This window comes from Vulpes vulpes, chromosome 12 (genome assembly GCF_048418805.1).
Source record: "Vulpes vulpes isolate BD-2025 chromosome 12, VulVul3, whole genome shotgun sequence".
NCBI classification, from domain to species: Eukaryota; Metazoa; Chordata; class Mammalia; order Carnivora; family Canidae; genus Vulpes; species Vulpes vulpes.
In genome coordinates, this window is record NC_132791.1 from 163,248,738 (window position 1) to 163,275,172 (window position 26,435).

The window sequence follows — 26,435 nt, forward strand, 5'->3', positions numbered from 1 at the left end:
CCCAGTCTGCCTCTCCAGCCTCCCCGGCCCCCACTCACCCTGGCCTCTGCATCCCAACCCCACTGGTTCCTCAGTCCTGCGCCCACCATGCCCTCTCCTGTCACAAGAGCTCAGCCCAAGTTGACGCCTGTGCCTGGAACACACTGCCCTCCTCACTCAGCTTTAGTGTGCTTCCCAAATGTCCCTTGTCCTCAACGGACACCTGACCAAGGTGGCCAAATTCTCCCTACTATAAACTTTCATAGGGCCACATGCTTCCCCTTGAAATACTTTCCATACTTTCACTACATGCTATTTGCTCCATCATTATTTGATTCAGCCCACCTCACTTCCACCCCAGGCCCTTTGTTTTGTTTTTTTTAAAGACTTTATTTATTCATGAGAGACACAGAGAGAGAGGCAGAGGGAGACGCAGCCTCCATGCAGGGAACCTAGGACTGGACTCGATCCTGGGACTCTAGGATCACGCCCTGAGCCTGAGGCAGATCCTCAACCGCTGAGCCACTCAGGCATCCCTACCCCAGGCCCTTTGCACTTGCTCTTTCCTCTGCCTGGTATGACTTTCCCCCAGATATCAGCACGACTAGCCCCCTGGCCTCCCAGTCTTTCTTCAAATGTCGCCTTCTCAGTAAGGACTCTTGAACAACCCTATTTAACACTGCAGCCCTAGCTCCTTCTCTGGGGAGCTACTATCTTCAGGCACATCACTAAATCCATGTTATTTGTCTTGTTCAGTGTGCCTCTCCCTCTCTGCTATGCTGTGCCTCCGCGGCAGGAACTTCTGTCTGGTTTGCCCGTGGCTGTACACGCGGTCCCTAACACAGTGACGGGCACAGAGTAGGCCCGGGTACAGGTTAGGGAATACGCGGAGGCAGTAGAAGCGTTCTAGGCAGGGCCAACTTATCCGGACGGTGGGCTCAGGGCCTGGGGCACCCGGTGCTTGCAGCCATTGCCAGAACCTAGCGCATCTCTTGGAATCAGAGGGGAAGGTGAGAACCCTTAGGCCAAGGAAAAGCCTCGAATACGTGGTGCCCTCGCAGTCATCCCTAACCAGCGCGTTCGGAAACCAGCACGGTAGTCTTGGTGGGGTGGGGGGTGCGCCTGGGCCCGGCCGGGGAGGGGCCCTGGCGGCCGCGGGGCGGCGGGGCGGTGCCGCTTTAAGGCCGCGCTGCGGGACCGCCGCGGGCTGCGCGGGATGCAGCGTGACGTCACGGCCCCGCCCCGCGGGGTGATGCTGCAGCCGCAGCGGCGGGCCGGGGGCTGCCGGGCGGGGACCCGGGCTGCGCGCGGGCCAGGCGGGAGCCCGGCCTCGGAAAGGGATGCCTGCTGTCTCGAACCACAGGTACCGCCGTTCTCCGCGCTGGGGCGCCGCGGCTAGGCCCCCGGGAATCCGAGTCCGGGATCCGGACCGAGGCTGGCCCGGAGACCTTTGTTCTTCCCTGATGATGTCTAATTCTGACCCGTACAGGGAGCCCCGGTGGCGCCCCCGGAGTGCGGGACCCTTGGCCCAGGGCCCGGAGGCCGGGAGCGGCGGGGCTGGAATGTGCCCGAGGCCTGGTCCCGGTCACCTGGGCAGGTGTCATCAGCTTCCGGTTCGCCTCCCGCCCGAGGCCGACCCTCCTGGCGGCGGGGGCTCCTCGTAGGACCCCGTGGGCGTCCCAGGATGAAGTTTAGGGTGACTTCATGGCCAGGGCTCCGGCAGGGCTCCTGCAGCAGGAGGCTGTAGCGGTCGGTGCATTCCGACCTCATCAGCCAACACGGAACTTCGCAGGTGGTTTCTGAGGTCACCTGCTGTGCTATGCCATTTGTGTTTCCAGCTTCTTCGGGAAGCAGAGTCAGGGGCTCGCGAAACCCAAGTACACTGTGTGCCTGATTAGGGCTTTCGGGGTCACCCGGTTGTCAGAGAGGGACAGGATTCCGGACAGCAGAAGTGAGGACCCGGCCACAGTCGGTGACCAGCGCATCAAGCTCGCCCCTCGGGCCCTCACGGGCCTCCCCGGCTTGGGACGGTTTCCTCGAAGTAGTGGCTCTGAGCGTTGGTGGCAGCAAGAGTAGGGGAGCCCTGTGGCCTCCCCGGCCGCCAGGTGTAAAGCCCATGTCATGTAAAGAGGAGGAGAGACAAATGAGGAAATGATTCTGCTCATAAAAGGGCCATTTTCAGCATTCAAATTGCATGGGCATTGTTTATTTTTATTGATAATTTGCAGTTTAATCTTCCCATACTAGAGTTGGAGGGATTCGTTACTTGGAACAGCCTCTGTATTCAAGAAACACAGTGGGCACAGCACAGAACCTTTGTGGGGCCAGGGATATATAATAATATAATATAACATAATATAATATAATATAATTTATATTATATATATTTTTTGGACTGAATTAATGCTCATAGAGTGTGATCAGGATGGCCAGATGGTCTGGTAAATATTTGTATTTGTGTATTAAAATTCTATTTCATTATTCTAAATTTCACTTTCATGTTTTCACTCTTCATTTTCACTTTAAATTTCACTTTCATTTTTTTTATAACATTCAAAAATGACTTTTAAGCATTCTTCTTAGAATAACCTTTCATGGATAGCTTTTAATAAATGTGTTCTTGAAATGAAAATAGTAACAATGATCCCCCGATTTGAAAATGAACCCTCAGGGAAGACTTTTTCAAGTCCAGGTTTCATTTCTGGTTTAGCTGCTAGAGGTAAGGCAGCGGTCTGGTCTCATTTTTGCTAGGACAGGCCGCAGGCTGTGTTCTAAAGCCAGGGGGTGGTGGGCAGGTGACAAAGTGAAGCGATCACATCGTAGGCAGAGATATGAGCTATCCACATAATTCATTTTAAGTAAGGTCGAAAAGATTCCCCTTTTCAAAAATATGCTTCCACCATGTGCTGTTTAAATCTGAAATTCATCCAAAGTGGGCCATGGTTCTTCATTACAAAATGAAAGGCAAGGTTTCTAGCGCCCGTGCACTTAGGTTCACGTTATGGGGGTAGAATGGGATAGGAAAAGGTGGCGCCCTGGGCTGCTGGGCTGGAAGAGGGCAAGTAGCAGGGAGTGGGGGTGGGGTTGTGACCGGACAGGTGAGGTCAGGTCAAGCTCTCTCACAGACCTGTGCTAAAGGTCCGCCCTTTAAGGAGATGGTCTTATGCGGTGTTCCAACGGGCACTTTATTTCTGTAGTTTTAATGAATGAGTGAAGATCCAGGGAATGCTAACAGCCACTTGGGTTTTGGGGTTTTGTTCTTGTTTTTTTAAGATTTTATTTATTTGAGAAAGAGAGAGCACAAGCAGGGGGAGTGGCAGAGGGACCAGGAGAAGCAGACTCCCCTCTGAGCAGGGAGCCCGATGTGGGGCTCAATCCCAGGATCCTGGGAGCATGATCCGAGCTAAAGGCAGATGCTTAACCAACTGAGCCACCCAGGTGCCCTCACCTGGGTTTTTAAAGACAAGACTGGCCAAAGGACAGTTTTTTCTGGAGTATTTACTATGGGCTGAGCTAACACAGGAGGGAGAGAATCAAGAAGTTTAGCTTTTAAAAAAAAATAAGTTTCACTTAATCTTCATAAATGAATTCTTAAAAAATTATTTACTTTAGAGAGAGAGCATGGTGGGGTGCAGAGGGAGAGGGAGAGAGAGAATCTTAAGCAGATTCCCTACTGAACATAGACCTCCCCCAACGAGGGACTCTTTTTTTCAAGATTTATTTATTTGTTTATTTATTTTAAAGAGAAAGGGAGCAGGGGAGGGGCAGAAGGAGAGGGAGAGAGAAACTCAAGCAGACTCCTGAGCATGGAGCCCAAGGTGGGGCCCAATCTCATGACCCTGAGATCATGATCTGGGCTGAAATCAAGATTCAGAAGCTTAACCAACTAAGTCAACCCAGTGGTTATGTTTTTAATGAAGTGTTATTTGCCTACACAATTCTTGGGTATCTCTGTTCCTGTTTTAGAGATAGCATGATAGTTTTCTAAAGTCACAAGATAAGTTACAGAAATAAGAGCAGACTGGGTCTCTGGGTATGTCCTTCCCTGGCATCTCCGTATGAAATCCATCTCTCAGCAGGGCCACAGGCCCTTCTTGGTCAGCTAATTCCTTCCTGATGGCTTCCTCTCTCACCTCGCTGACCTGGTGCCCAACTGTTGCACATACAGCTCCTTTACACAGGTAGTTCCCCCTGTGTAGGACACCTTCCCTCTACTTCCCACCCAACTTGGGGGCAGGAACTTTGTCTTTCCTTTATCTTTATGACCTCAGAGACTTGGTACTTAGTGCTCAGCCAAATGGGAGGATAGGTGGACAGGTGGACGGCTGGATGCATGGATGTTTGGAAAGGTGGATGGGTAGACAAGTAGATTAGAAGATGAGTGGGTGGATATGTGTTATGGGTGTGGTTGGATGGGTGGATAAGTAGGTGGAAGGGAGAATGGATGGATAGATGGATGGGTTGGTGGGTTAACACAGTGCTCTGAATCCTGCTAGAGTGTCTCTAAAGAAAATCACTTCCACCACTGGTGTCTTGCAAACAGAAGGAAGACAATCCTTGTGTAGGGTGGGGGGGGGGGGGGGGAATTTAGGATACAAATCTGGAGTGATGAAGCATTTCCTGAGTGCTTCATAAAGAAGTTATGGACTTGTGATAGCGTGATGGAAGGCAGTAAGTTAATATCAGGGATAAGGGCCTCATTTTTAAAGCTTAAAAGTAATTTTGAAAAAAAAAATCCTGTATTATTGATCTTGGTAAATAACAAATGTCCTTATCAGGAAGCCCATCAATGTTGGGCATGTTGTCTTGGGTTTGGGGCCTACTTCTCACGCAGGACTTCAAAGGAAATGTAGGCAATTACTGTTTTGTGAGGCGAATGAGGTGAGCTGTCAGAGGCCAGACTGAATCCTAGAAGGCTCCCCTCTGATGATTTTATCTGCCTCTTTACCTCTGATCTTGGTGGCCTTCCTCTCTCTATGCTTAATAAAATTGACATTGGTTAAAATGCACAGGTCAACATACTAGAATCTGTTCTTTTAATAGTTACAATCTCGATTAATTCCAAAGCAGCGAGAACCAGTTGCACCTGGGGCAGGACTCTGTGTGGCCAATTGCAAACCCCAGGGGGTCTGGGGGCCTGAGGGAGACTAATTCCCCACCCAGGGCCCGGGCATTATGAAAATTGCTCTAAAAAATGATTTGAGGATGGAAGATATCTATTTCTCACCCTCCGTGGTTCTTTTTGTCTCCCTCACTTGTGTGTGTGTGTGTGGAGTGTAAGTGTGTGTGTGTGTGTACAGTATCCCTATTCAGGGAGTCATCTATGGCATGTGGGATTCAAGGTGTTTGGTTTATCTCTTTAAAAGAGAGCATTTTCAAACACAATAAGTCTCAGTTCTCCTGATGACTAAAAAATGTCATTCATCCGTTGGTGCTGTAAGGAAAGGCTTGGAACTAAATGCACGCATCTGCTTTTAGACCAGGGCCCCAGCCTCCCAGGAAGAGGAGACACAAGTTTTAGGCAAGGTGACCGCTGTGACTTTCCATCCCATGAAAGAAGGGTTGTCCCACAGCTGTGCACAGGCGCTCAGGGTACCTGTAGGTGGGTCCTGCCGCAAGCCTGGGCTCCCCACCACTCTGCTCCCCTGAGACCTGAAGGCCAGGGCAGAGTTTGTCCTGAAATGAGCTGTGGGCCCTAAAATAGGCTGGCACCCCCTCAGAACCATGGGGTTCCTGGCCTCCCTCAGTTCCTAGGAGGCTCCTTGCTTGGCCCTCCTCATGGAGCCTCTTTAGGGGAAGGTCCCCTTGAGTTTTAGTGCAGGGACCTGCAGGACCGGGCTCCTCCCTCTGAGCAGGGACAGGGCCCCAGCTGTGGTCTCCTGAGCCACGTCGGACACGGGCCCTGGCGACATCTTCCGCCAGCAGTAGGCCTCCTCTCTGGGGGCACAGCAGTCGCCTCTAAGAACTCACCCCTCCTCATATGAAAAGGAGGAGCAGGTGCCACCAGTCGGGAGGGGGTGGAGGGAGCCACCTGGAAAAGCTGATTCTCACCGTGGAGGCTCCAGTGAGTAACTGCCGCCCCCGGACGGGCTTTCCCCACAGGAACACCCACCGGCCCCCCCTACGATGATCCCCCCGGCGAGCAGCACCCCTCCAGGAGAGGCCCTGTTCCCCAGTTTGGCTCCTCAGGACTTCTGGAGGTCTCAGGTCTCAGGCTACTCGGGGTCCGTTACCCGGCACATCAGCCATCGAGCCAACAACTTCAAACGGCACCCCAAGAGGAGGAAGTGCATTCGTCCTTCCCCGCCCCCGCCCCCCAACACCCCGTGTCCCATCGAGCTGGTGGACTTTGGGGACCTGCACCCCCAGAGGTCCTTCCGGGAGCTGCTCTTCAACGGCTGCATTCTCTTTGGCATCGAGTTCAGCTATGCCATGGAGACAGCGTACGTGACCCCCGTGCTCCTGCAGATGGGCTTGCCTGACCAGCTCTACAGTCTGGTGTGGTTCATCAGCCCCATCCTTGGTGAGCCCCAGCTCAGCCCCGCTGGTGGATGGCCTCCGGAAACCTATGGAAGCTTCCAGAAGCCCGAGTTGAAGCAGCTAGAGGGTCAAGGGAGGAGCAAGAGTTAAGTTCCACTCATTAGTTTGGGGTTGTGGGAAAACACAGGAAGGGTCACCACACCCCGTGTTTTAAGTGACTCCCTCTAAACAGGCCGTAGACCAGGAATTTCACAGACCCCAAGGATCACCACCATCCTCACAGAGCTGTCACTGGAGGATCCAAGCAATGAATTTAGCTTGATGTGGTTTGAGTCTGGGCGGCCCTGGAATTTCTTGGATTGCCAAGGGAGCTCACGGCTGTTTAGTACCTTGTAGGGGCCTAGGTAGAAGATCTGAGCTGTTCCAAGAGTCTGTCTTTTGTTTTTCTAGCTTAGGGTTGTGTGCTCCAAGTTTCATCATCTATTCGTTTGACGCCCTGGGACCTTCCGGTGCAGGTGTTTGAGGGCTGGGACCAGGCTGTCTCTGTCCAGCCAGGTGTGCCCAGGGGACCCCAGCGATGACCTCTGAACTGCTCTCTTTCAGGATTCCTACTGCAGCCACTGTTGGGTGCTTGGAGTGACCGGTGTACCTCAAGGTTTGGAAGGAGACGCCCTTTCATTCTTGTCCTGGCTATAGGTCTGTTGTTTTGGAATTGAAATAAAGTGGAAAAAAAAAAAAAAAAGAAAGAAAGAAAGAAAGAAAGAAAGGCCCCAGCTGCTTCCTCTTAGCAAAATCTGACAGTGTTGACCCAGGTAGTGATGCAGATAATTTCACAGGCGAGGTGGCAGGGAGTGTCCAAAACCTGGCCTGAGTTAACTGCAGCAAGTTATCACTGATTTTTTTAAGAAACAAGTTAATAAAGTTTATGTCATTCCCGCCCTGCTTGACAAAATAAAAACCCTGATCCAAGTGGGGAAAAAAACTCATGGTGAGTCTGCAGGTGACTTTTCCAAAGGGCTCTGCTCGGTGTTTGGTGAAAAAGGCATCCTTGGGGCCTAGAGACTCCCCACTGAAGCGGCGGGTGCAGGGGCAGAGCTGCTCGGCGTTTCCTGGCGGCGTGACTCTGCTTCTCTGTCCGCAGGGGCATTGCTGGGCCTCTCGCTCCTGCTCAACGGCCGGGACCTGGGCACGGCGCTGGCCGACTCGGCCGACGACCACAAGTGGGGCCTCCTCCTGACCGTGTGCGGGGTGGTGCTGATGGACTTCAGCGCTGACTCCGCGGACAACCCCAGCCACGCCTACATGATGGATGTGTGCAGCCCCGCCGACCAGGACCGCGGCCTCAACATCCACGCCCTGCTGGCAGGTAGGTCTCCGGGCCGCGTGTGCACTCCCGCACGCCCTGGTGCAAAAAACAAGTCGATACAACTCCAATATATGGAAGAACGTGGCGTGCTTGAACATATGTATTTCAAACAATATTGTTCAGCAACACTATGGAGTGCTGATCTATGCATGTACGTGTACGAACTATACGTGTAGCCACATATGTGATGTGTAAGTATCCGTGCATGTGGTTATATGCGCGCTTTATCCTCATTGTTCGAGGAGTTAGGTTCTGTAGTCACCATGAGCCCTGAATTAGCCAGTCCTGAGTCACTGCCCCTAGGGAAACTACAGGGTCAGCTTCCTGTGAACCTCTGGTCACATATTCCGTCCCAAGCAACTGGTCCGTACCTAAACTTGTCTTATATGTTTCAGTTTAAAGACACCTTTTGGACGTACACCATAGACTCACTAACAAGGAGCGCATGGCAACAGCACCATAACGCATGCCTAAACAAGGCTTGCCAGACACACGTATTTGCTTCGTAAGACACATCACAGCCTTCTTGGACTTACGAACAAGAGACAGCTGTGCAGGGGCACCTGAGAGGGCTCAGTTGGCTAAGCGTCGGCCTCTGGCTCAGGTGATGATCTCAGTCAGGGTCTTGGGATCAAGCCCCGTGTCAGGCGCCCTGCTCAGTGGAGAGTCTGCTTCTCCCTCTCCCTCTGCCCTTCCCCCTGCTTGTGCTCTCTCTCTCTGTCTCAAATAAATAAATAAAATCTAAAGAGAGAGAGAGAGAGAGAGAGAGAGAGAGAGAGCAGTACATCAGTATTACACGTGGGGGCTGTTTTAAACAGTGATGTCACCAAAAAGGGGGGGGGGCAAAAAATCTGCAGAAACGTGGCACCATATAGACTACAAAAAAGGTTGCTTATTCCCAGTCTTGATGGTTGAAATAGGAAAGCAGAGCATCACCTTGTTTGGCCTCCTCTGGGACCTTGTGTGTCGGGCAACTCGGTTTTCGCTGCTCTGCACGTATCTGAGAGTGATTGTGTATGGAGTGTGGATTGACTAGAGTCACAGGTACATTTTAGTGAGCAGGTAAATTGGCAAATACAGATTCTGCACGTGATGAGGAGTCGCAAACACATGCGTGCCGCGTGCAACGGTGTGTGCTTGAGGCAAACGGGAGAAGGGTGCCCGCGGAGGTCAGGTAGGAGGCGGAATGACCAGGGAGCCCCAGGGCCTGTGCAATTAGAAGGGCTAGGATTAACCTCAGTGACTGCGCAGCACAGAAACCTTCAGGAGAACTGACTGCAGGACACTCCGAGAGTTCAGTGTGATGTCTGCCCGTCAAAGTTTCCTATAAAATTCAGTACTTCCAGCGTTCTTACATAAAACACGTACCTTGTTCAAAATAAAATGCAATAAAGCAATCCCTTTTAAAATAGCATTTGAGAGTATTTCTAAAGGTCAAGGGAAAGATGTAACAAGACCGGGTCTTGGAGGACCTGGGTGCGGAGGCAGGAGGCCCGCACGCGGCTGGAGGCCGGTTCCAGAACCTGGAAGCCTGAATCCATTCTGGGCTTTGCCTCCTGTTCATTGTGTGACATTGGGCAAACTGCTCGGTCTGTCCAGTCCCAGTTGGTTCTTCTAGCAAATGCCACTACCTGCCTCTACTTACACACATGCGTACATCAGGGTCCGGGGAACTTCTGCAGGGGTCTCAGCTGGGCCAGTGCTGGGGTGTGGAGGGTAGCAAGAAGGGTTCTGCTTTTAACCTTATAGTCTTCTGTATTGTGTCTTTTCTTTAAAGATTTCTTTATTTTGGAGAGAGAGAGAGAACACACACAGGTGCCCGGGGGTGGGGGAAGAAGGGAGGGAGAGGGAAGAAGAAGGGAAGAGGGAGGGAGACTCTCCAGCAGACCCCATGCCCAGCACAGAGCCTGACATGGGGCTTGATCTCAGGACCCTGAGATCATAACATGAGCCGAAATCAAGAGTTGCTGCTTAACCAACGGAGCCACTCGGGAGCCCCTCTTTTCTTTTTTTATTGTGCTAAAATACACATAATCTAAAATGTACCATCTTAACCAATTTTAAGTGTACAGTTCGGTGGCATCCAGCACATTCACACTGCGGTGCAGCCATCGCCACCATCCACTCCCACACCTTTCTCATCCTGTAAAACTGAAACTCTGTCCGCTCTGAACCCTGACTCCCCATTCCCCACCTCCAGCCCCCAGGATCCCATCATATACTCTCTCTGTCTCTGTAACTTTGGCAACCTTGAGCACCTTACATGGATGGCATCACACAGTACTTCTCTTTTTGTGACTGGCTGATTTCACTTGGGGTGATCGTCATCCCCGCCGCAGCAGGTGTCAGCATGTCCTTCATATATAAGGCTGAATAACACTCTACTGTGTGTCCAGATCCTATCTTGTTATCCTTTCACCTGCTGGTGGACGCCAGTGGCTCCCACGTTTCAGCTGTTGTGACTCGTGCTGCTACGAATAGGGGTGTGCAGATGTCTCTTCAAGACCCTGCTTTCAGTTCTTTTGGCTAGAAACCCAGAAGTGAAATTACTGGATCATATGGTAATTCTATTCTGTATTTTCTGAGGAGCCTCCCTACTGCGTTCCGTGGCAGCTGCCCCGTCTTACACCCCACCAGCAGTGCACCGGGCTCCTATTTCTCTACATCTTTGCCAACGCTTGTTACGGTTTTTGCTACAACCCATCCTCATGAGTTGAGGTGGGATCTCCTCGTGGTTTGGATTTGCATTTCCCCGCAGGCTAGGGATGCCCTCTGTGTGCTTCTTGGCCCTCGGTATGTCTTCTTTGGAAAAATAGACACTAAATAGATATGTAAGTTCTTTGCCTTGTTTGAATCAGGCCGTTTGTTTTATCGCGGCTGAGTTGTTCACACGATTTCTTTCCTGTGAGAATACATTTGCTTCAGTCATTGTTTTTTATTATTATTTTTTAAACAAGTAATCCTTGTTTTTTCTTTTTCTAAGACCCCATTGATTTATTCATGAGAGACACAGAGCGAGAGAGACAGAGGGAGAAGCAGGCTCCATGCAGGGAGCCCGACATGGGACTCGACTCTGGGTCTCCAGGATCACAACCCCGGCCGAAAGTGGCGCTAAACTGCTGAGCCACCTGGGCTGCCCCAGTCATTGTTTTTTAAAAAGTGATTAATAAAGGTCATCTCACAGCTGATGTTATTTAAGGGCCACAAAATAGCAATTATGTCTTCAAAAGAGGTGGGAAGAAGCTAACTGGGACCATGAACACGGGAAGGTAAGAATAAGAAGAGTCGGGGGCAGCATGAAATTCAAAGGCCCATAAGGACAGCTGGGGACAGATGAAAGGGCCATAGGAGGAAACCATTAAGAAGTAGATTCAGGGCCACATGCCATCTTTAGGGACCTGGAGAAGGATGAGTTTTTCCGTAGAAGTCACAGCTTAAAAGTGGCTGGTTCTCCCCGGAGCAGAAGGTGACCAGATCGCAGCAGCCGGTTGAAGACAGGTTCCTCTCCAGGAGCAGAGTTAAATGGAGAGAACTTGGCCCCCAACCAGGAGACAGGCTCAGAACGTTGCTGAACTCAAAATAAAACAACACACCAGATCCCTGGTGTAGCAGGGAAGGGGGCTGGAGGTGCTGGGGACGTGGGAACTTGGGAGCCGGCGGCGGCGGGGAGACCACACTTCCTGAGCTCAGTAGATGGGGTGCTGCTGGTGGGGTGCGAGGAGGCACCACCCGCGTCTTTACGCGGTGCCGCATGCATCCGTGTGCCGTGCACCTGCTCCCCGAGGCCGAGGCCGTGGGAGGCAGCAAGCAGGAGCAGAGGAAGGGCCCAGATCCCTGCAGCCCTGTTGCTCCCTGATGGCTTGCCGACCTGGAGGGCTAGTCACCGGGGTGGCCATCCTTGGTCACCAGTAGGATGCCGGCATCAGGAGAGTAAGACCGGGGTGGCCACGTGAATCCCCTCTGCCCAACTGTGTCAGAGACCAGATCTTCCATATTTGCCTCCCCCAAGGGGAATGTGACCCAGTGTAGAGACCTTCAGTGTTCCAGCAAGGCCACGTGTAAGTGGGACAGAGGTAGACAGGCAGTCACTGTGCCCCTTGCTCTGGAGCCAGGCAGGCCCAGTAGGTGGCCCTCGAGCGGGAGAGCGGGCACCCCGAGGGGGTCCTCCTGGGAATCCCATTCTCACTCTCCCTTGTGCTGGGGTTTAGGAGGGACCGATGCTGTATCTGGATCCTCGCAGGGATTTGGCCACTTGAGTGAGACTCAGAACCACGACTCTCAAGGGCCCCCCACCGAGGGTCTCCTGCCCCCGCACCACCTGCAGGGGGTCAGCCAGGGGGACTTAATCCTGCTTCTGTCCTCAGGCCTCGGAGGAGGATTCGGCTACGTGGTTGGGGGCATCCACTGGGACAAAACTAGCTTCGGGAGAGCCCTGGGCGGGCAGCTGAGGGTGATCTACATCTTCACCGCGGTCACCCTGAGCGTCACCACCGTCCTGACCCTGCTCAGCATCCCTGAGAGACCCCTGCGGCCCCCTGGCGAGAAGAAGGCCACCATGAAGAGCCCCAGCCTCCCGCTGCCACCGTCCCCGCCCGCGCTGTGCGAGGAAGGCGCGGGCGAGCCCCTGCCTTGTCCCCCGGCCCCCGGCCTGTACGCCGGCCTGTCCAGCCCCATCTCCCCGCTCAGCCCCCTCACGCCCAAGTACGGCAGCTTCACCAGCCGCGACGGCTCCATGACGGGGATCAACGAGTTCGCCTCATCCTTTGCCACGTCCAACATAGACAGCGTGCTCATTGACTGCTTCACGGGCGCCCCCGACAGCGCCCCGCGGCAGGCCCTGAGCGTCAGCTTCCCCCGGGCCCCCGACGGCTTCTACCGCCAGGACCTCGGGGACAGGCGGGAGGCAGCCCTGGTTGGGGGCCCCGACGGGGACGTGCTGAGGGTGGGCTCCCTGGACACCCCCAAGCCCCGCTCGGCCGGGATCCTGAAGAGACCCCAGACCTTGGCCCTCCCGGACGCAGCCGGAGGGGGGGGCCCCGACACCAGCCGCCGGAGGAACGTGACCTTCAGTCAGCAGGTAAAAGCGAGGGTGGGGGTAGGGGCATGGGACGGAGGGCACTGCGTGTTGTCCCCCCTCAGCAGTTAGAGGGAGGGGGATTGTGGCTCTGGAAAGACCCCCCACCCCGAGCTCCTCCCCCGCTGGAGGCGTTGGAAGGTCGGTGGAACTAAGCCAACAAGGCCTGGGCGTGAGGGGTGGTGAGACTGGGCCCACCGCGTCAGAGGGACACTCGTTTGAAACGTGGTCATGTCTGCCCAAAGGCAGGTCAGGCCAGGAGGTTCCCGGGGTGACTCTGTCAGGAGCATCCTTAGTGTCGTCCCCAGTGTCCATGCGCTTGGGCTGTGGTGTCTGGTGCCAGCAGATCTAAGTCTCCCCCAGGGGTGGGCTCCGAACAGAACGTCTGGCAGACGATCCTGGGTCCTCCTGGGCTCCTGGAGGCTGTCAAAGCTCTGGATTCTACAAGGTAGTGCGTGGCACAGTCAGTGCAGGTGAAGAACCTTCCAGAAGGCTGTTGGTGTCGTATTTAGTGTAGGTCAGATGGGCTGAAAGGCCACCAACTGACAGGTGGGCTTTTAAGCAGCATCAGAGTCAGGAGGTCACCTCAAACAAAAGGAAGGTTACCCTGACGCTTGAAGTGGACGTAATGGTCCTGGGGCCCGCCTGCCCTCAGGGGAGTCACAGGGTGAGAGAGGATTCCAGGAGGAATTCGGAGTTTCTTGAAAGGGAGTTCGACCTGCGGGGCCGAGGGAGGCAGCCTGGAGGCCGGGGAGCTCGGAAGCGCGGCCTGCTGACCTGACCCGACCCGACTGGCGGGCGGCGTGGGGCCATGTCTCCCGTGGAGCCGAGCCACGCGGCTGGGCGGGGGCTGGGAGGGCCTCTCCTCGCCGGGGTCTGTGCTCCGGGAAGGGCTGCCTCCCGGGGGGCAGCTGCATTTTCTGTCCCCGGGTCAACCTCAAGCACCTGTGTCTGGTTTGCTCTCCTGTGGGGCGCTGGCGGCTGGCTGGTCGTCATGCCACCTCCACAGCCCCAGGGAGGAACCGTCCTCCTGCGGAGGCACGTGGCATCCTTGTGGGGAAAGCTCGAGAACGCCTCTGGAGCTCAGGACTGGAAAAGGCCTGAAGAAGCGAAAATCGCTGGAAGGCTGGGGGGTCGCTTATGGCCGGAACAGAGGTTCCTCTCAGGCCTCGAACCTCACCCTCCCTCACTGATGACAGGAGGGCTCTCGACCAGGCCTCTTGGCAGCCCTGCGTCATCCAGAGCCGCTTCACCACATCCCACCTGGCTTCGGGATCCAGTTCTGTAGTTGTGGTCGGGGCTGTCGTCGGAATCCTCTCTTCGGGTTCCTTCCCCAGGGGGGCACCATGTAGGAGGCAGCTCCTTGAGGAGAGTCAGTCATGGGCCACAGGCAACGCGGCCGGCCTCGGGCGGGCACAGCGGTGGCCTTTTAGCCTCCTCCTCCTCCGCCGGCAGCCACGGGGACGAGCTCCTGGGTCGTGGCTGCCTGGGGACCCCGTGCCGTGGGCTCTTAGCTGCCCTGCGTGCCCCCGCTGGTGACAGCAGCCCCAGTGCCCCTGTGGAGCCAGGGCAGCGCCGCCCCCCGCCCCCGCCGCTTGCAGAACCGTAGGTCACCTGGCTGGGGTCTGCACCAGCGACCCAGGCGAGCGACCCCGGAGCGGCGCCCCCTTGTCCTGGGGCAGTGAGCAAAGCAAATCAGTGAGCGGGTGTGTGTGTGGGGGGCTCCCGGGCCCCAAAGCAAGCAGCCCCGCGCCCAGGGCCGAGGTAAGTGTGTCTGCTGCCTGCACCTGCTCAGGGCCGCCGCGGCCTCTGTGGGGGTCGGGCCCCCCGGGGGAATTCTGAGCAGATCCCCCAGCCGCCCCCGGGCAGCCCTCTGCGCCTTACTCCGAGCGGGCGGGGCTCTTGGGACATCCAGGTTCGGACTGGCCCTTACTTCCTGTGTTTCCAGTGTCTTTCATGTTCGAGCAGGTAGTCACTGGCGCTCGGCGGCACCCATCTCTCATGCCACCAAAGGGTGGGCGCGTCCTCGGGTGCCCCGTGGCCCAGGGTGCCGCTCGGCGCTGGGCGTTCAGCTGGCACCAGCAGGAGCGCGAGCCCGGCGGGATCTGTGCGGCTTCCTTTTCAGGTGGCCAATATTTTACTGAACGGCGTGAAGTACGAGAGTGAGCTGGCGGGCTCCGGCGAGCCGGCGGGGCAGCCTCTGTCCATGAGGCACCTGTGCTTCACCATCTGCCACATGCCCAAGGCCCTCCGCAATCTCTGCGTCAACCACTTCCTGGGTGAGCTCTCGGCAAACCTCGCCGTGCTCTGCGTGTCCCCACCCCACCCCCGGCTCACGCTTTGCCATGGGGACATGCCGGGGACACGGCTCCCCGACCCCGGGCTCCCTCCCCAGCCGGCCTCCCGGGAAGCCCCGGAGCCCGTCCCGTCCTGGGGTGGGGGCGACATCGCCCATGCGGGTAGACTCCCTAGGTCCCATCGAGGGGAGGACGTGGTGTCGGGTGCCCCGGGGGGCTTCTCTGCAGGGGGCCAGACCGGTAGGTGCCCGGGGCCGCCCGAATGACGCCAGGTGCTCGGGCCGGAGGCACACCCCTTCCCCCGGCCGACACCTGGTCTCCGCAGAGCCCGAATTCTGCTTACCAAGAGCTCTTCGGACAGCTCGCACCTCAGTGACGGACGCCACCGGTGGGGCCTGTACCTTGAGCCCGTCTGGGCCTCACTAGTGTGTTAGAGCCGAGGCGGCCGCACATACAGACACTCGCACGTGCCTGCCCGTGCCCGGCTCTGGCCTCGAGCCCCAGGCCTGACATTCCGATTGCCATTTCATTCCCTTCGGGATCTCCCTGCCGTCAGGTTGTTGAACCTCTGAGGATGATTAGGAATTTGAGATACTCTCGGGCTCTCCAGTACTGTGGGATATAAATCAGGATGTCTTTCTGGAAGGCCATCTGGCAACAGGCAAGAATCTTAAAAATGTCCATAACCTTTATTCCAGTGACCCTACTCGATATTCCATGCAAGGCCATAAACAGAAATGTTATCAAGAATCTATGTGCCAGGTATTAGTCACAGCAGGATGGATAACAGCCAGACGCTGGGAAGCAGGGGTGCGGGGGGGGTGCAGGCCCAACAGCGGGAGAAGGGGTTCAATGTATTAATGTTGTGCCCACTTTGTGCAGCCTCGTGCTGCCGTTAACACGGGCTGTTTGAGAATACTCGCTGGCTTAGGAAGTCGTGCATGGTAACGATTGGGGTTCAAGAGGTCCCACAAGTGCCGTCCTCCCTTCCTCTACCGACGATGGAACTGACGCAGGAGCCCCGCGGTTCCTTCCTCCGAGAAGCCTGTGGGCCTCTGGCACCATTTGCACTTCCTAGCCTGCCGCTCTCGGCTAAGTGCCACCCTGTCATGCCAGCGGCTGCGGCTCCACTGGCATTTTCTTGTCCCCTTGCAGAGAGGCGAGTGGGAGCAGGATGAGGCGGTTAGAAGGAGTGAGGGCTTCGCTCCCTCCGGGCCATAGTGTTCAGAGAAAGAGCAGAACACGATCTCAGGCAACAGAGCCTGTGTTTATGAGGATACACATTTGCTTTAAAAAAGACTGGTAGGGGCCCTGCAACGGTTTAACAGAGGTAAAGTGATCTCTGGGTGTGAGGCTGTAGGTAATTTCTTCGTTAGGTTTTGAAGCCATAAAAACCGTGTATTACTCTGTATTTGGTAAAACCACCTATTGGTGAAAGAAGAGGTGGTGGCAGCGTCTTTGCCGGTGGTCACCAGCCCTTTCCCCTCCCAGGGTGGCTCTCATTTGAGGGGATGCTGCTCTTCTACACGGACTTCATGGGTGAGGTGGTATTTCAGGGAGACCCCAAAGCCCCGCACACGTCAGAAGAATATCGGAAATACAACAGCGGCGTCACCATGGGCTGCTGGGGGATGTGCATCTATGCCTTCAGCGCTGCCTTCTACTCAGGTACCCGCGCCCCAGGGAACAGGTGGGGGTGGGGGGCCCCTTGTGGGAATGACAGCTTTAGTGGGGTCCTTGGAATACTTTGAGTGGAGGGAGGTTTGTGACTTCACGATCGCAGGCAGAGCATCCCAATTTGGGGGACACTGTCATGGGACCACCTGTTGGGGCCAGTGGGGTGGTACTGCCCTGTGCTGGGCGATGGGGACGGGTGTCTATCCAGACCTGAGTAAGCCGGCAGGCAGAAAGGCCAGGCCCATAACTGAGGGCAAAGGGGAGCCCTAGGGACAAACACCGAGGTCACCCCCAGGCCGGTGGGCTGTCTGCCCACCCCCTCCACCCTTCCCACATTGGTTCGTGTGGCAAGTGGTCCAGAAGGAGGGGAGGAGCAGGTGAGAACGGGGTGGGGGGGGGCAGATGGGAGGGCATGTGGGGAGAGCCCAGGCCAGAGGCTGAGCTGACCTCGAGGTCTGTAGGGGGGAGCACAGGGGACACAGGAGGCTGAGCTGGATCCCTGCAGGGTGCCAGCGACCATCCCAGTGGGGACCTGGGTGATGGTGCCACCAGCAACTGTCATCTCAGGGTCAGCCCGCATGTTCCGTCAAGGGCCAGAGAAGGGGCGCTTTCGGCCTCGCAGGCCACATGGCCTCTGGGGAACCCCTGGACCCTGCCCCAGTGGCTCAGAGGCCACCACGGACAAGATGTTTCTGTCTAACAAGTGTGTGCGGTCAAGTCCCAGTAAAACCTCCTTTACGTTCAATAGAAATTGGAATTTCATATAATCTTCATGTGACACAAAATACTTGTCTTCTTTTGATTTTTCAAAACCATCTAAGAATATAAAAACCATCCTTAGCTCCGGGCGGTGTCCAGGCAGTGCTCCGGCCTGCTGGATTTTGCCTCCTGCCCTGTGTCCTGCCCCCCAAGCCTGTTTGGTGTTTTGGACCAAGATCCCTTCACCTGCACCCCTGGGGCCTGCCGTCCCCTGGACCACGCTGGCCTGGGCACCCCTGGAACTGATGCCCCCCGCTCCCTCTCTGCAGGCTTTCTAGTGTGGGGCGAGCCACCTGCCAGACGTAGGCCCAGTCCTGGGGAGGTGGCCCAGGGAAACAGAGTGCCTGGGGCCACCGGGCAGAGCGTGACGCTCACCTTTTCCGGCCCGCAGCTATTCTTGAGAAGCTAGAAGAATACCTCAGCATCCGCACACTGTACTTTATCGCCTACCTGGCCTTTGGCCTGGGGACTGGGCTCGCCACCCTGTCCCGGAACCTCTACGTGGTCCTGTCACTCTGCATCACCTATGGGATTTTATTTTCCACCTTGTGCACCCTGCCCTACTCACTTCTGTGCGATTACTACCAGAACAAAAAGGTAAGTGCTTCCATTTCTCTGCCTCGGGTCCTGAAAAGGCTGGCCAGGACCTGGCCTCCACCCTCCCAGCTGCCTGGAGGAACCCTACCTGAGAAATGGCCCTGGGAGCAGCTCCACGACGGGAATGAGGGGCCCGATCACACACTAAGAATGTCCAAGCTGGGGCCCGCGGAGCAGAAACCCGAGTGGGTTGCTACCTCCGTTGGTGCCCCATTTGTTGGGGAAGTTGGGTGGCGAGGAGGGAGCAAGGGGAGGCTCACCCCTTCGTGTCCCCTGCTGTCAGGCTTCAGGGCCACCTGTTAGCCTCGGGCGAGGTGAGCGAGCCACTCACCTGGGACGCAAAAAAACTCAGTGATCAAGGTCAAGAATAGGTTAGCACAGTATTTCTAAAAAAGAGAATTAGTGCCAAAACTCCGTGCTGAACAAAATATCAGAACTTCAAGACAAGGTTAAATCACATCTCCGTGCCACACCACAGTGCAGATGGAGGCAAAAGGAAAAATCAGGAAAATCCATCCTGTCCTTATACAAAATTTTGACATTTTGCTCAGCATGGATCCTCCTCTGACAGCTTTGCTGAGATAGGAGTCACGGTACAACATCGTACGGTTCACCCATTTCAGGTGTGCAGTGTACTCTGAGTTGTGCGATCACCGCCACAATCGATACAGGACACTTTCGTCACTCCCAAAAGAAACCCCGTACCCATGAGCCATCGCCCTCCCCGTCCTTCCAGCCCAGGCCCCACCACCCCCGCTCCTCTGCACTTGTCTGTCATGGAGACACGTCATGGAGACAAAATCATGCCACATGTGGCCTCCGTGTCTGGCTTCTGTCATGGGTGACCTGTTTCCAAGGAGCATCCACATCGTAGCGTGTCAGGCCTTTGTTCCTTCTTGTGGCCAGTAGTGCTCCTGTCAAAGATTTTTTGCAGTAACTTGGAGATTTAAAGTACTGTATTAAAAGATCACCTTGACACCTGGGTTTCTTGCACCCCCTTTTAATTTGGGGCTCCTGTCGCCTCCCCCAGGCCTGGCCCCAGAGGCATCCTGAGTTGTTTTAGGGGGTTTGGAGTGTCTGATGACTTCAGCAGGGGCCAGCTTGGAGCACAGCATTTTTTTGTGAGATGTCAAATTGGCCTGGAGCCCCTGGGTCCCTGGGTGGTAGCTGTAGCAGTCCCTCCAGACCCTTCTCTGCCAGCAGCTGGACTCCTGGCCCCACGTCAGGCAGGGGTCACGAGGACCGCACTTCCCCCTGGAGGGGACGGGGGACAGAACTATGACTGCTGCACCCCAGGGACCAAGAAGGGGAGGGGACATGAGCAGTGCTACCCCTGCTGGCTGGTGCTGTCTCCCTGTCAGTCCCCTGCAGCCCCAGAAACCCCTCGACTGGGAAGAACAGATGGGCCAGTTCTTGGTAGGAAGGGCCACCCTAACTGAATGTGGTCAGGCCCCTGGAAGCCTTGGGCCTCTTGCTCATAGAGTCTTCTAGACACTCACACTCCTGTGAGTCTCTGTTCAGCTGCAGGCTCAGGGCTGACCTGTGACCACCCCATCACAGCGGCCTTGCTGACTGTGTGCAGACGCAGGGATGGAAGGGGAGGCCAGTCTCTCTGGGACACATGAGGTGTGCATCCACAGAGCCGTCCCCGGGGTGGGGGCCGCACCGGTGTCTGCTGGCCCCCAGGTGGAGAACACACTGTACTTTGTGGGGGTGGCGCCAGCCATAGCTTCGGTGGGTGAGGGGGTCCTGTGCTGGGGAACAGAGTGAGGGGACCCACCCCGCCTCCTGCCACCATTGCTCCTGCAGCCCCGGTGGGGTGTGTGCGTGGCAGGGAGGGAGGGTGATGTGTCCACCCCTCGGGAAAATGGGCCAAGAGACTGTGAGGATATTTCAGAGTGTGTGTGGGCATCGTAGCTGTCAGAGGTCAGGAAAGGGGACGAGCCGGGACGCAGAGTGCCAGCCAGCCTGGCAGGTTGCCTGTCTTTCAGGGGAGAAGGCAGAGAAGTCCAGGCTCCCTAAGCCAGAGAGAGCCTTTGTGCCGCCGAGGCCTGTGGGAACATGGCCCTTCCGCTCCTGTTAGTCATGGATTCTTTTCAGGGCCATCATCTCTCTGAACACAAATATTATTAAACTCTTGGCTGAACTCCCTGCACATGTCAGTGCCGGAGAATGTGAGCCTGCTGCACGCGGGCCTCGTGGGTCCCCAGGCCTGCAGGAAATGTGGGGCTTGGTGGGCACCTTGCTGCCCAGGTGTCCCGCTGATGTGTTTCTCCTTCTGGATCAGTTTGCAGGGTCCAATGCAGACGGCACCAGGCGGGGCATGGGCGTGGACATCTCCCTGCTGAGCTGCCAGTACTTCCTGGCCCAGATTCTGGTCTCCCTGGTGCTGGGGCCTCTGACCTCGGCCGTGGGCAGCGCCAATGGGGTCATGTATTTCTCCAGCCTGGTGTCCTTCCTGGGCTGCTTGTACTCCTCCTTATTTGTCGTTTATGAAATCCCTCCCAGCGATGCCACCGAGGAGGAGCACCGGCCCCTCCTGCTGAACGTCTGACACCCTGGAACCTCAGCTTTGGCCTCGAGCCTGTGCCTGGGGGTCTGGAGCCGTCCAGCCAGTGGGAAACCCAGGGCCTTGGTGGACGCAGGACAGGTCTCCTGTGGAATGTACATATGTGATAAAACAATAAACAGCAGCAGCGAAGCCTATGGTTTCTGGTTGGGGCTCTCCCGAGGGTGGAGAGGTCACCTGGGGAGCGGGCTGCTCTCTATGGGGCCTTGGGGAGGGGGCTGTGAGAATCACTCATTGACAGTAGACGTGTGACTCAATCGTTCTCAACTGGCGGCGATTTTGCAACCCCCTCCCCCCACCGAACCGGAGAAGACACTTGGCAATGTCTGGGATCGTCACAACCTGGGTGGGTGCCTGCTGTCCACAGATGCCTTAAACCTTGTACAGTGCACAGGACAGTCCCCACAATGTAGACTGTTCCAGCCCCTGACGTCAATCGCACTGAGGTGCAGAGAACCTGATCTAACTGTGCGTTGCATCCCAGAATGGAGTTAGAGTATATGATGTGTTTGGGTCAGAAGGCCTTGTATTCATTCACTCATCCATTCTCCCACCCACCCACCCACTCATCCATATATCCATCCATCCATCCACCCACCCACCCACCCACCCTACAGATACCCATCGAGTGCCCTGGGTGTGCAGGCAGTGGTAGGTGCTGGGGTCCAACTGTGAGCAAGTCTCTGCCCTCGTGGAGCTGATGTAGGAAGAGGCAGACAGTACACTGAGGTCTGTGCCTGAAGATGGCGGTAAGTGCTATGAAGGTCACAAGCAGGGCAGGAGGATGGGGTGACGGGCCTGGGGAGTGGGCTCTGCTAGGGAAAAGGGGGCATCCTTTTTGGAGAGATGCTGTTTGAGCAATGCCCTGGTGGAGAGGGGAAGATATTGGAGAACTGAAGTGGGAGTGTGCTTGGTGTGTTCGAGGGATCGTAGGCTCCAAAATGCTTGGGCCATAGTATGCCCAGTAAGGTGAGAACCTCCAGATGGAGATGCCTGGGTGAACGCATACCTACCCTCTGACTTGACCCACTGCCTGCACCCACCATCTTCCGGTGGATGGAACTGGATGAATCTCTGACTTCCTGTGAGTGTCAAGGTCCTTCGCCGGGTGGTTTCTCACCATCTTCCATCACTTGAGGCCCCTTCCCCGTGCCGCCGGGTGGGCTCCTGTCCCCAGACTGTTGAGTGCTGGCTGTGTGGACCGTGAGGGGTGGGTCATGGCCTGTCACTGTTGTGCCTGCCCGTGGCACTGGAACTGGGCCCAGCCCCTGGCACCTTCACTGCATGGTCCCTATATTTTGGGGATATATAGGAGAAACTGATCACAACCCCTCCCCCAAAAGCAATGGGGGTCCTAGGGCCATGGCCAGCCTCTGAGGAGAATCTGGGGTTTATGGGCAATTGACATGTCCCATCATTTTTTTGACAGGTCAGGGACAGTGGGTGTAAAGCCTCCAACCCTCTGCAGAGCACCTTACCTACCTCCCCACGTGGGCCATGGTCTCCCCCAGTGCCATTGCCTGCTGTCCTCCTGGAGCTAAGGTGGCTCCTGCGAGGTCCCTGGAGCCCAGGCACCTCCTCTCTGCCCTCACATCTGGCCAAGGATCTCTGCCCACTTGCCTCCAGTCGACCCTCCCTGTCCAGCCTCCACTCTGCAGCCGGGGGAGCTATGCACGTGCCTGAGCACATCCCTTCCCCTTAACACTTTCTGGGGGCTTCTCAGAGCCTGAGGAACTGGGTCTAAACTCCTCATGCCCATCCCAGGCCCTGCCTGTCTTCCCGAGCCCATGGCCTTCTGCACAGCTCCAGCCTCCAGGACCACAGCCACAGAGCCCCTTCTACCCTGGAAGATGCCCTTCGTGCCTGTGCTCATGCTCTTCCCGCAGATGAAGTCTTTCTACCTCTTCACTGCCCAGCGACTTAGATCCGTCCAAATGCCACATCCTCTGTGCAGCTCGCCCTGGTTGGAACCAGTGAGTCCTCTTTCTGTGCCTTCGTGTCATGCCGTTTTACCCTTGGTGGTTACAAGCTAAGTGAGGCAGGTCTCATCTTCCCTGCTCCACGTGTAGGTGAAGTAGAGAGAATTTAGGTAACTTTTCAAAGTCACACAATTCCTTTGGGCCTCCTGTTAGTCCCATGCTTTTCCTGGGACTGCAGACTACTCCTCCTTGCATTTATATCGTTCACAAGAGCTTTAGATGTTTTAGAAAATGTGGCGTCAGATGGCTGTCACCTGGTCTGGGATGCTTTAGCCCAAAATGGTCAAATCTTTGAGCAGATAAAAGGAGCAGGGAAGCTCCCCTCTCACTCCTGGCTTGCCAAACCTTGGGCCTTCTTCCTAGAACTTTCTAATAAGTAAACAAAGATTGCTCTTACATGTGGGAATCTGCACAGAGTCAGTGGCTGAGCAGAGCCCTGGCCGCCCTCGGGCCTGCACCCAAACGCTGCTCTTGACCTTCATTCAGGTCTGTTCTCAGCAGATGGCAGTGGGAGCAACCACTGGATCCGAAACCGTGAGGCCTGGGACTTGCTGAGAGCCATGCCCGCTTGACTTCCAGATCTCAGAGAATCAGTCTCTTAACAATGGAGCTGTGATGATGATGAGGATGGTGACCACTGCTTGCAGGTCCCCAAGTCCTAGGACAGGCCCTGCAGTGAGCTACATGCCTGTGTAGTCTTCTGGCTTCATCCTCCCGACTAGGAGGAGGAGCCACTATGGCAGGCAGACCTGGATCCCGACACAAGCATACTAAGTGCCTGGCCTAGGTCACACAGGGTCGCACCCTTGAACCAGGGAATCTGACTCCAGACCTCACCCCGCTTAATGTTTCTGGGCAAATGCTGAGCGGCAGGTGTCCTTCCCTGCAACCTGTCTCCACCTGGCCACAATGAGGAAAGGTAAAGGAAGCCTTTGCTTCGTGGGCCCGTGAGGAGGCGGACACTCCCCAAGCCACTAAAACCAGACACTCCTCACGGATGCCACTCCATACTTTCCGCTCAGTAAACCTGGAAAATCAACTCTCGTCCCTTGACGCTGTCTGGGAATGTATACACCACTGCCTCTGCCCGCAGCCCACAGCATCTAGAGCAGACACTGAACATGGCGCCAAGGGGGCCAATCATGAAACCACAGCCTTCGCCGTCTGATTCCTTCTTCCCAGACTGTTAGACTAACACTGGACCCTGGTCTGGGATACAGAGTGGGCAAGGTGGTGTTCTGGACCACAGGTATTGAAGGAATGGAGGTGGCTTCCCTGGAATGTGCCAGAACTGGCAACTGCTAGGGCCCACTGTGTGGTGACATGCTTGGCTTCATATTACGTTCAAGTCATGTTTGCAGGGTCTGTAGGTGTATGCTGTACCCTGTCATAGCTGTGAGCAGGTTGGAGATCACCCGAGGACCCTCTTCCTGGAACTCGGGGGAGGAGAGGAACAGATATCCTGAGATGGAGGCACACTTGGGGCACAGGACCCTTAAGGCAGCGGCAGCTCAGGAGACTCTCCGGGGGGCTTCTGTGGCCAGCATGCTGGACATCATCACTGCTGAGGGGCTCATGGGTGATTGCTACTCAGCAAATGTTTACTGAGCACCTATAATATATGGCCCAGCATGGGGGGATGCAGCTGAAAACAAAAGAGGGGCACCTCCTGTCCTCCCAACAGCCTTTCCCTGCCATAATATCCATGCTGGGCCCTGCCAGTGCCCCTGCAGCCCCCAGGTCCCCCCTTTCCTGCCATCTCTCACCCACACTCCTGCTGTGACCTGTTCCAGTGGCCCTTTGCTCCAAACACTCCACCTCTCATCTCTGGCTGCTTGTGCCCAGGAAACATCTGTTCTTTTACAAAATACATAGCATCAGTCCCACATGCCTCTCCCTTCGTCGCTTGGGTGGGGACTTGGGTCCCTGCACGTGGAGAAGAGTGATGCCAAGACTTTGCAGACACTGCCACCTGGTGGTCAGGACAAGAGTGGTAGCGAGGACCAAGTTCCAAATCTATTCTGTGCCATGACTTGAAACAGAGCTCATGCAAATAAGGGGAGCAGAGGGGACCTGGGAGTGACAACTGATGGACACAGAAGACGCCAGCTCTTAAACACTCTGCCCTCCCCAGGCTGGAAGGGTCTTCTGAGAAGTGCCTTAATGTTCTGTTTTTAATCTAATTCACTACATTGGGTGTCCACGCCCTAGGGGTTTCAACAGAGGCCACCACTGTGATGCAGATCTCCTCTCCCTGCCCAAATATTGAAGAAGAGGGCAGACTAGGGATGGAGCCAGAGGGGCTGTTGAGATCCTAGGGCAGACACAAGTGGTCAGGGGAGGCGGGATTGAAAGTTGAGGGAGAAAGGGGGGATCACTTCAGGTGCCCCAGTAGTGACCAGCTCCCTGGATGGAGCCAGAGGCCCTTCTAGCTGGTCCCCTGTGCCGACGGCTCAACAGCACATCCGGAGGATCCTTCCTCTGCGGGGGCCTGTTCAGTCAGTTAGCAAGTATTTGCAAAGCAAGTGCCTTCCGCACACTGGAACCTGGCACTCAAGGTAGGCAGTCAGGACGCCCACGCAGGTGCAGAGCTGGGTCGGGGTGTGGGGGGGTCAAGGGTACAGCCTCTGCAGCCTGGGTCCTTAATTTTCCAGAAGAAAACAATTACACAAGACTTGGAAGCTGTTCCTGGCAGAGACAGCTACCAGAGGAGCTGCCTTGGGTCAGAGAATCAGAGCCCGAAATGTGGGCTGCAGGCCCCCCCATGGCAGCTGGGAACCCTGTGAGGATCCAGGGAAAGGACACCCCAGATACTGAGTCTTCCAGGGGCCAAGAACACAGGACAGAGAACCCGGTGAGGGTGGGCAAGGCCGGTGGGAAAGCCCGTGCTGCTCCTGGGCCATGGGCTTCACCATGATAGACACCGTAGCTCCGACAGCCCGGCGCCTGCCAGGCTCTGCCTTCCACCGGGAGCTCCAGGACCCCAGAGCTCGCTTTATGCTGCAGCCTGAGGGGTCCAACTGGACAGCCAACCCTGTGGGCTGCCTCCCCCGCGGGCATCTGGCCGATTCTCCCTGGGAGGGGGGAGGAGGGCTGAGGGTCCCTCTGCCTCTTGCTGTCTCCACAGCTCAGGGGACAAGTGCAGGACTGATACTTCTGCTGGTATTGGGGCCTGTAGCTTGACCCCAGGTATCTGGAGTAACTGGTCCTATTCGGATTCCACAGCTTTTGAGTCCAGGAGCCGACTGGCTTGGCCGGGAGAGGGTGATAGCTGAAGTCCGTTTTGGTGCCAGGCCAAAGTGCTCAAGGTGCCACCTTGTGGCTGCCAGGGACTGGCAAGGGGGCGTCTCCCCAAATGTCCCGTGCACTTCCGCAATGAAGTACTCCAGCCGCACTCCAGCCGTCATAGTCATTCATTAGCCCCAGCGTCCGAAACTGGCTCAGCATTCTTGGTATTTGAGTGTCTTCTGTGTCCACGTGGGAGGTCACTGCTGATCGCTCTGTCGTGCATCCTCACCCTGTGGGTAAGGGGCCTCGATTTACACCCGTGGGGCCTGAGGGAGCTGCCCTGACCCCCTGGACTTACCAGACATATGTATCAACACACCAATTCATGCACCAGGCCTGTGAGGGATGTTTTCTTAGCTCATGTTGCAGC

At 55.9% G+C, this 26,435-nt stretch overlaps 1 protein-coding gene and 1 long non-coding RNA gene across 6 annotated transcripts; both read left to right on the forward strand.

The window, feature by feature from the left end:
- Positions 1 to 1,191: 1,191 nt before the first annotated feature.
- Positions 1,192 to 20,930, forward strand: SLC45A1 (solute carrier family 45 member 1). Of its 5 annotated transcripts, none has more exons than XM_072731217.1 (9): positions 1,192 to 1,342; positions 6,082 to 6,604; positions 7,063 to 7,155; positions 7,601 to 7,825; positions 12,190 to 12,902; positions 15,025 to 15,178; positions 16,688 to 16,864; positions 18,024 to 18,229; positions 20,517 to 20,930. In XM_072731217.1, exons 1-9 carry the CDS (start codon positions 1,196 to 1,198, stop codon positions 20,781 to 20,783), a joined length of 2,505 nt encoding a protein of 834 aa, XP_072587318.1. In that variant the 5' UTR covers positions 1,192 to 1,195; the 3' UTR covers positions 20,784 to 20,930. The 5 variants fall into 5 exon arrangements, with proteins under 5 accessions (XP_072587318.1, XP_025860867.2, XP_072587319.1 ...); XM_026005082.2 differs by having other exon boundaries at positions 6,082 to 6,502; XM_072731219.1 differs by having other exon boundaries at positions 1,256 to 1,342; positions 6,082 to 6,502; positions 7,063 to 7,114.
- A 485-nt stretch (positions 20,931 to 21,415) lies between these two features.
- LOC140594773 (uncharacterized) lies at positions 21,416 to 24,665 on the forward strand. Its single transcript, XR_011996040.1, has 3 exons — positions 21,416 to 21,547; positions 22,563 to 22,771; positions 23,264 to 24,665. It is a non-coding gene; the product is annotated as an uncharacterized lncRNA (long non-coding RNA).
- The last annotated feature ends 1,770 nt before the right edge of the window (positions 24,666 to 26,435 follow it).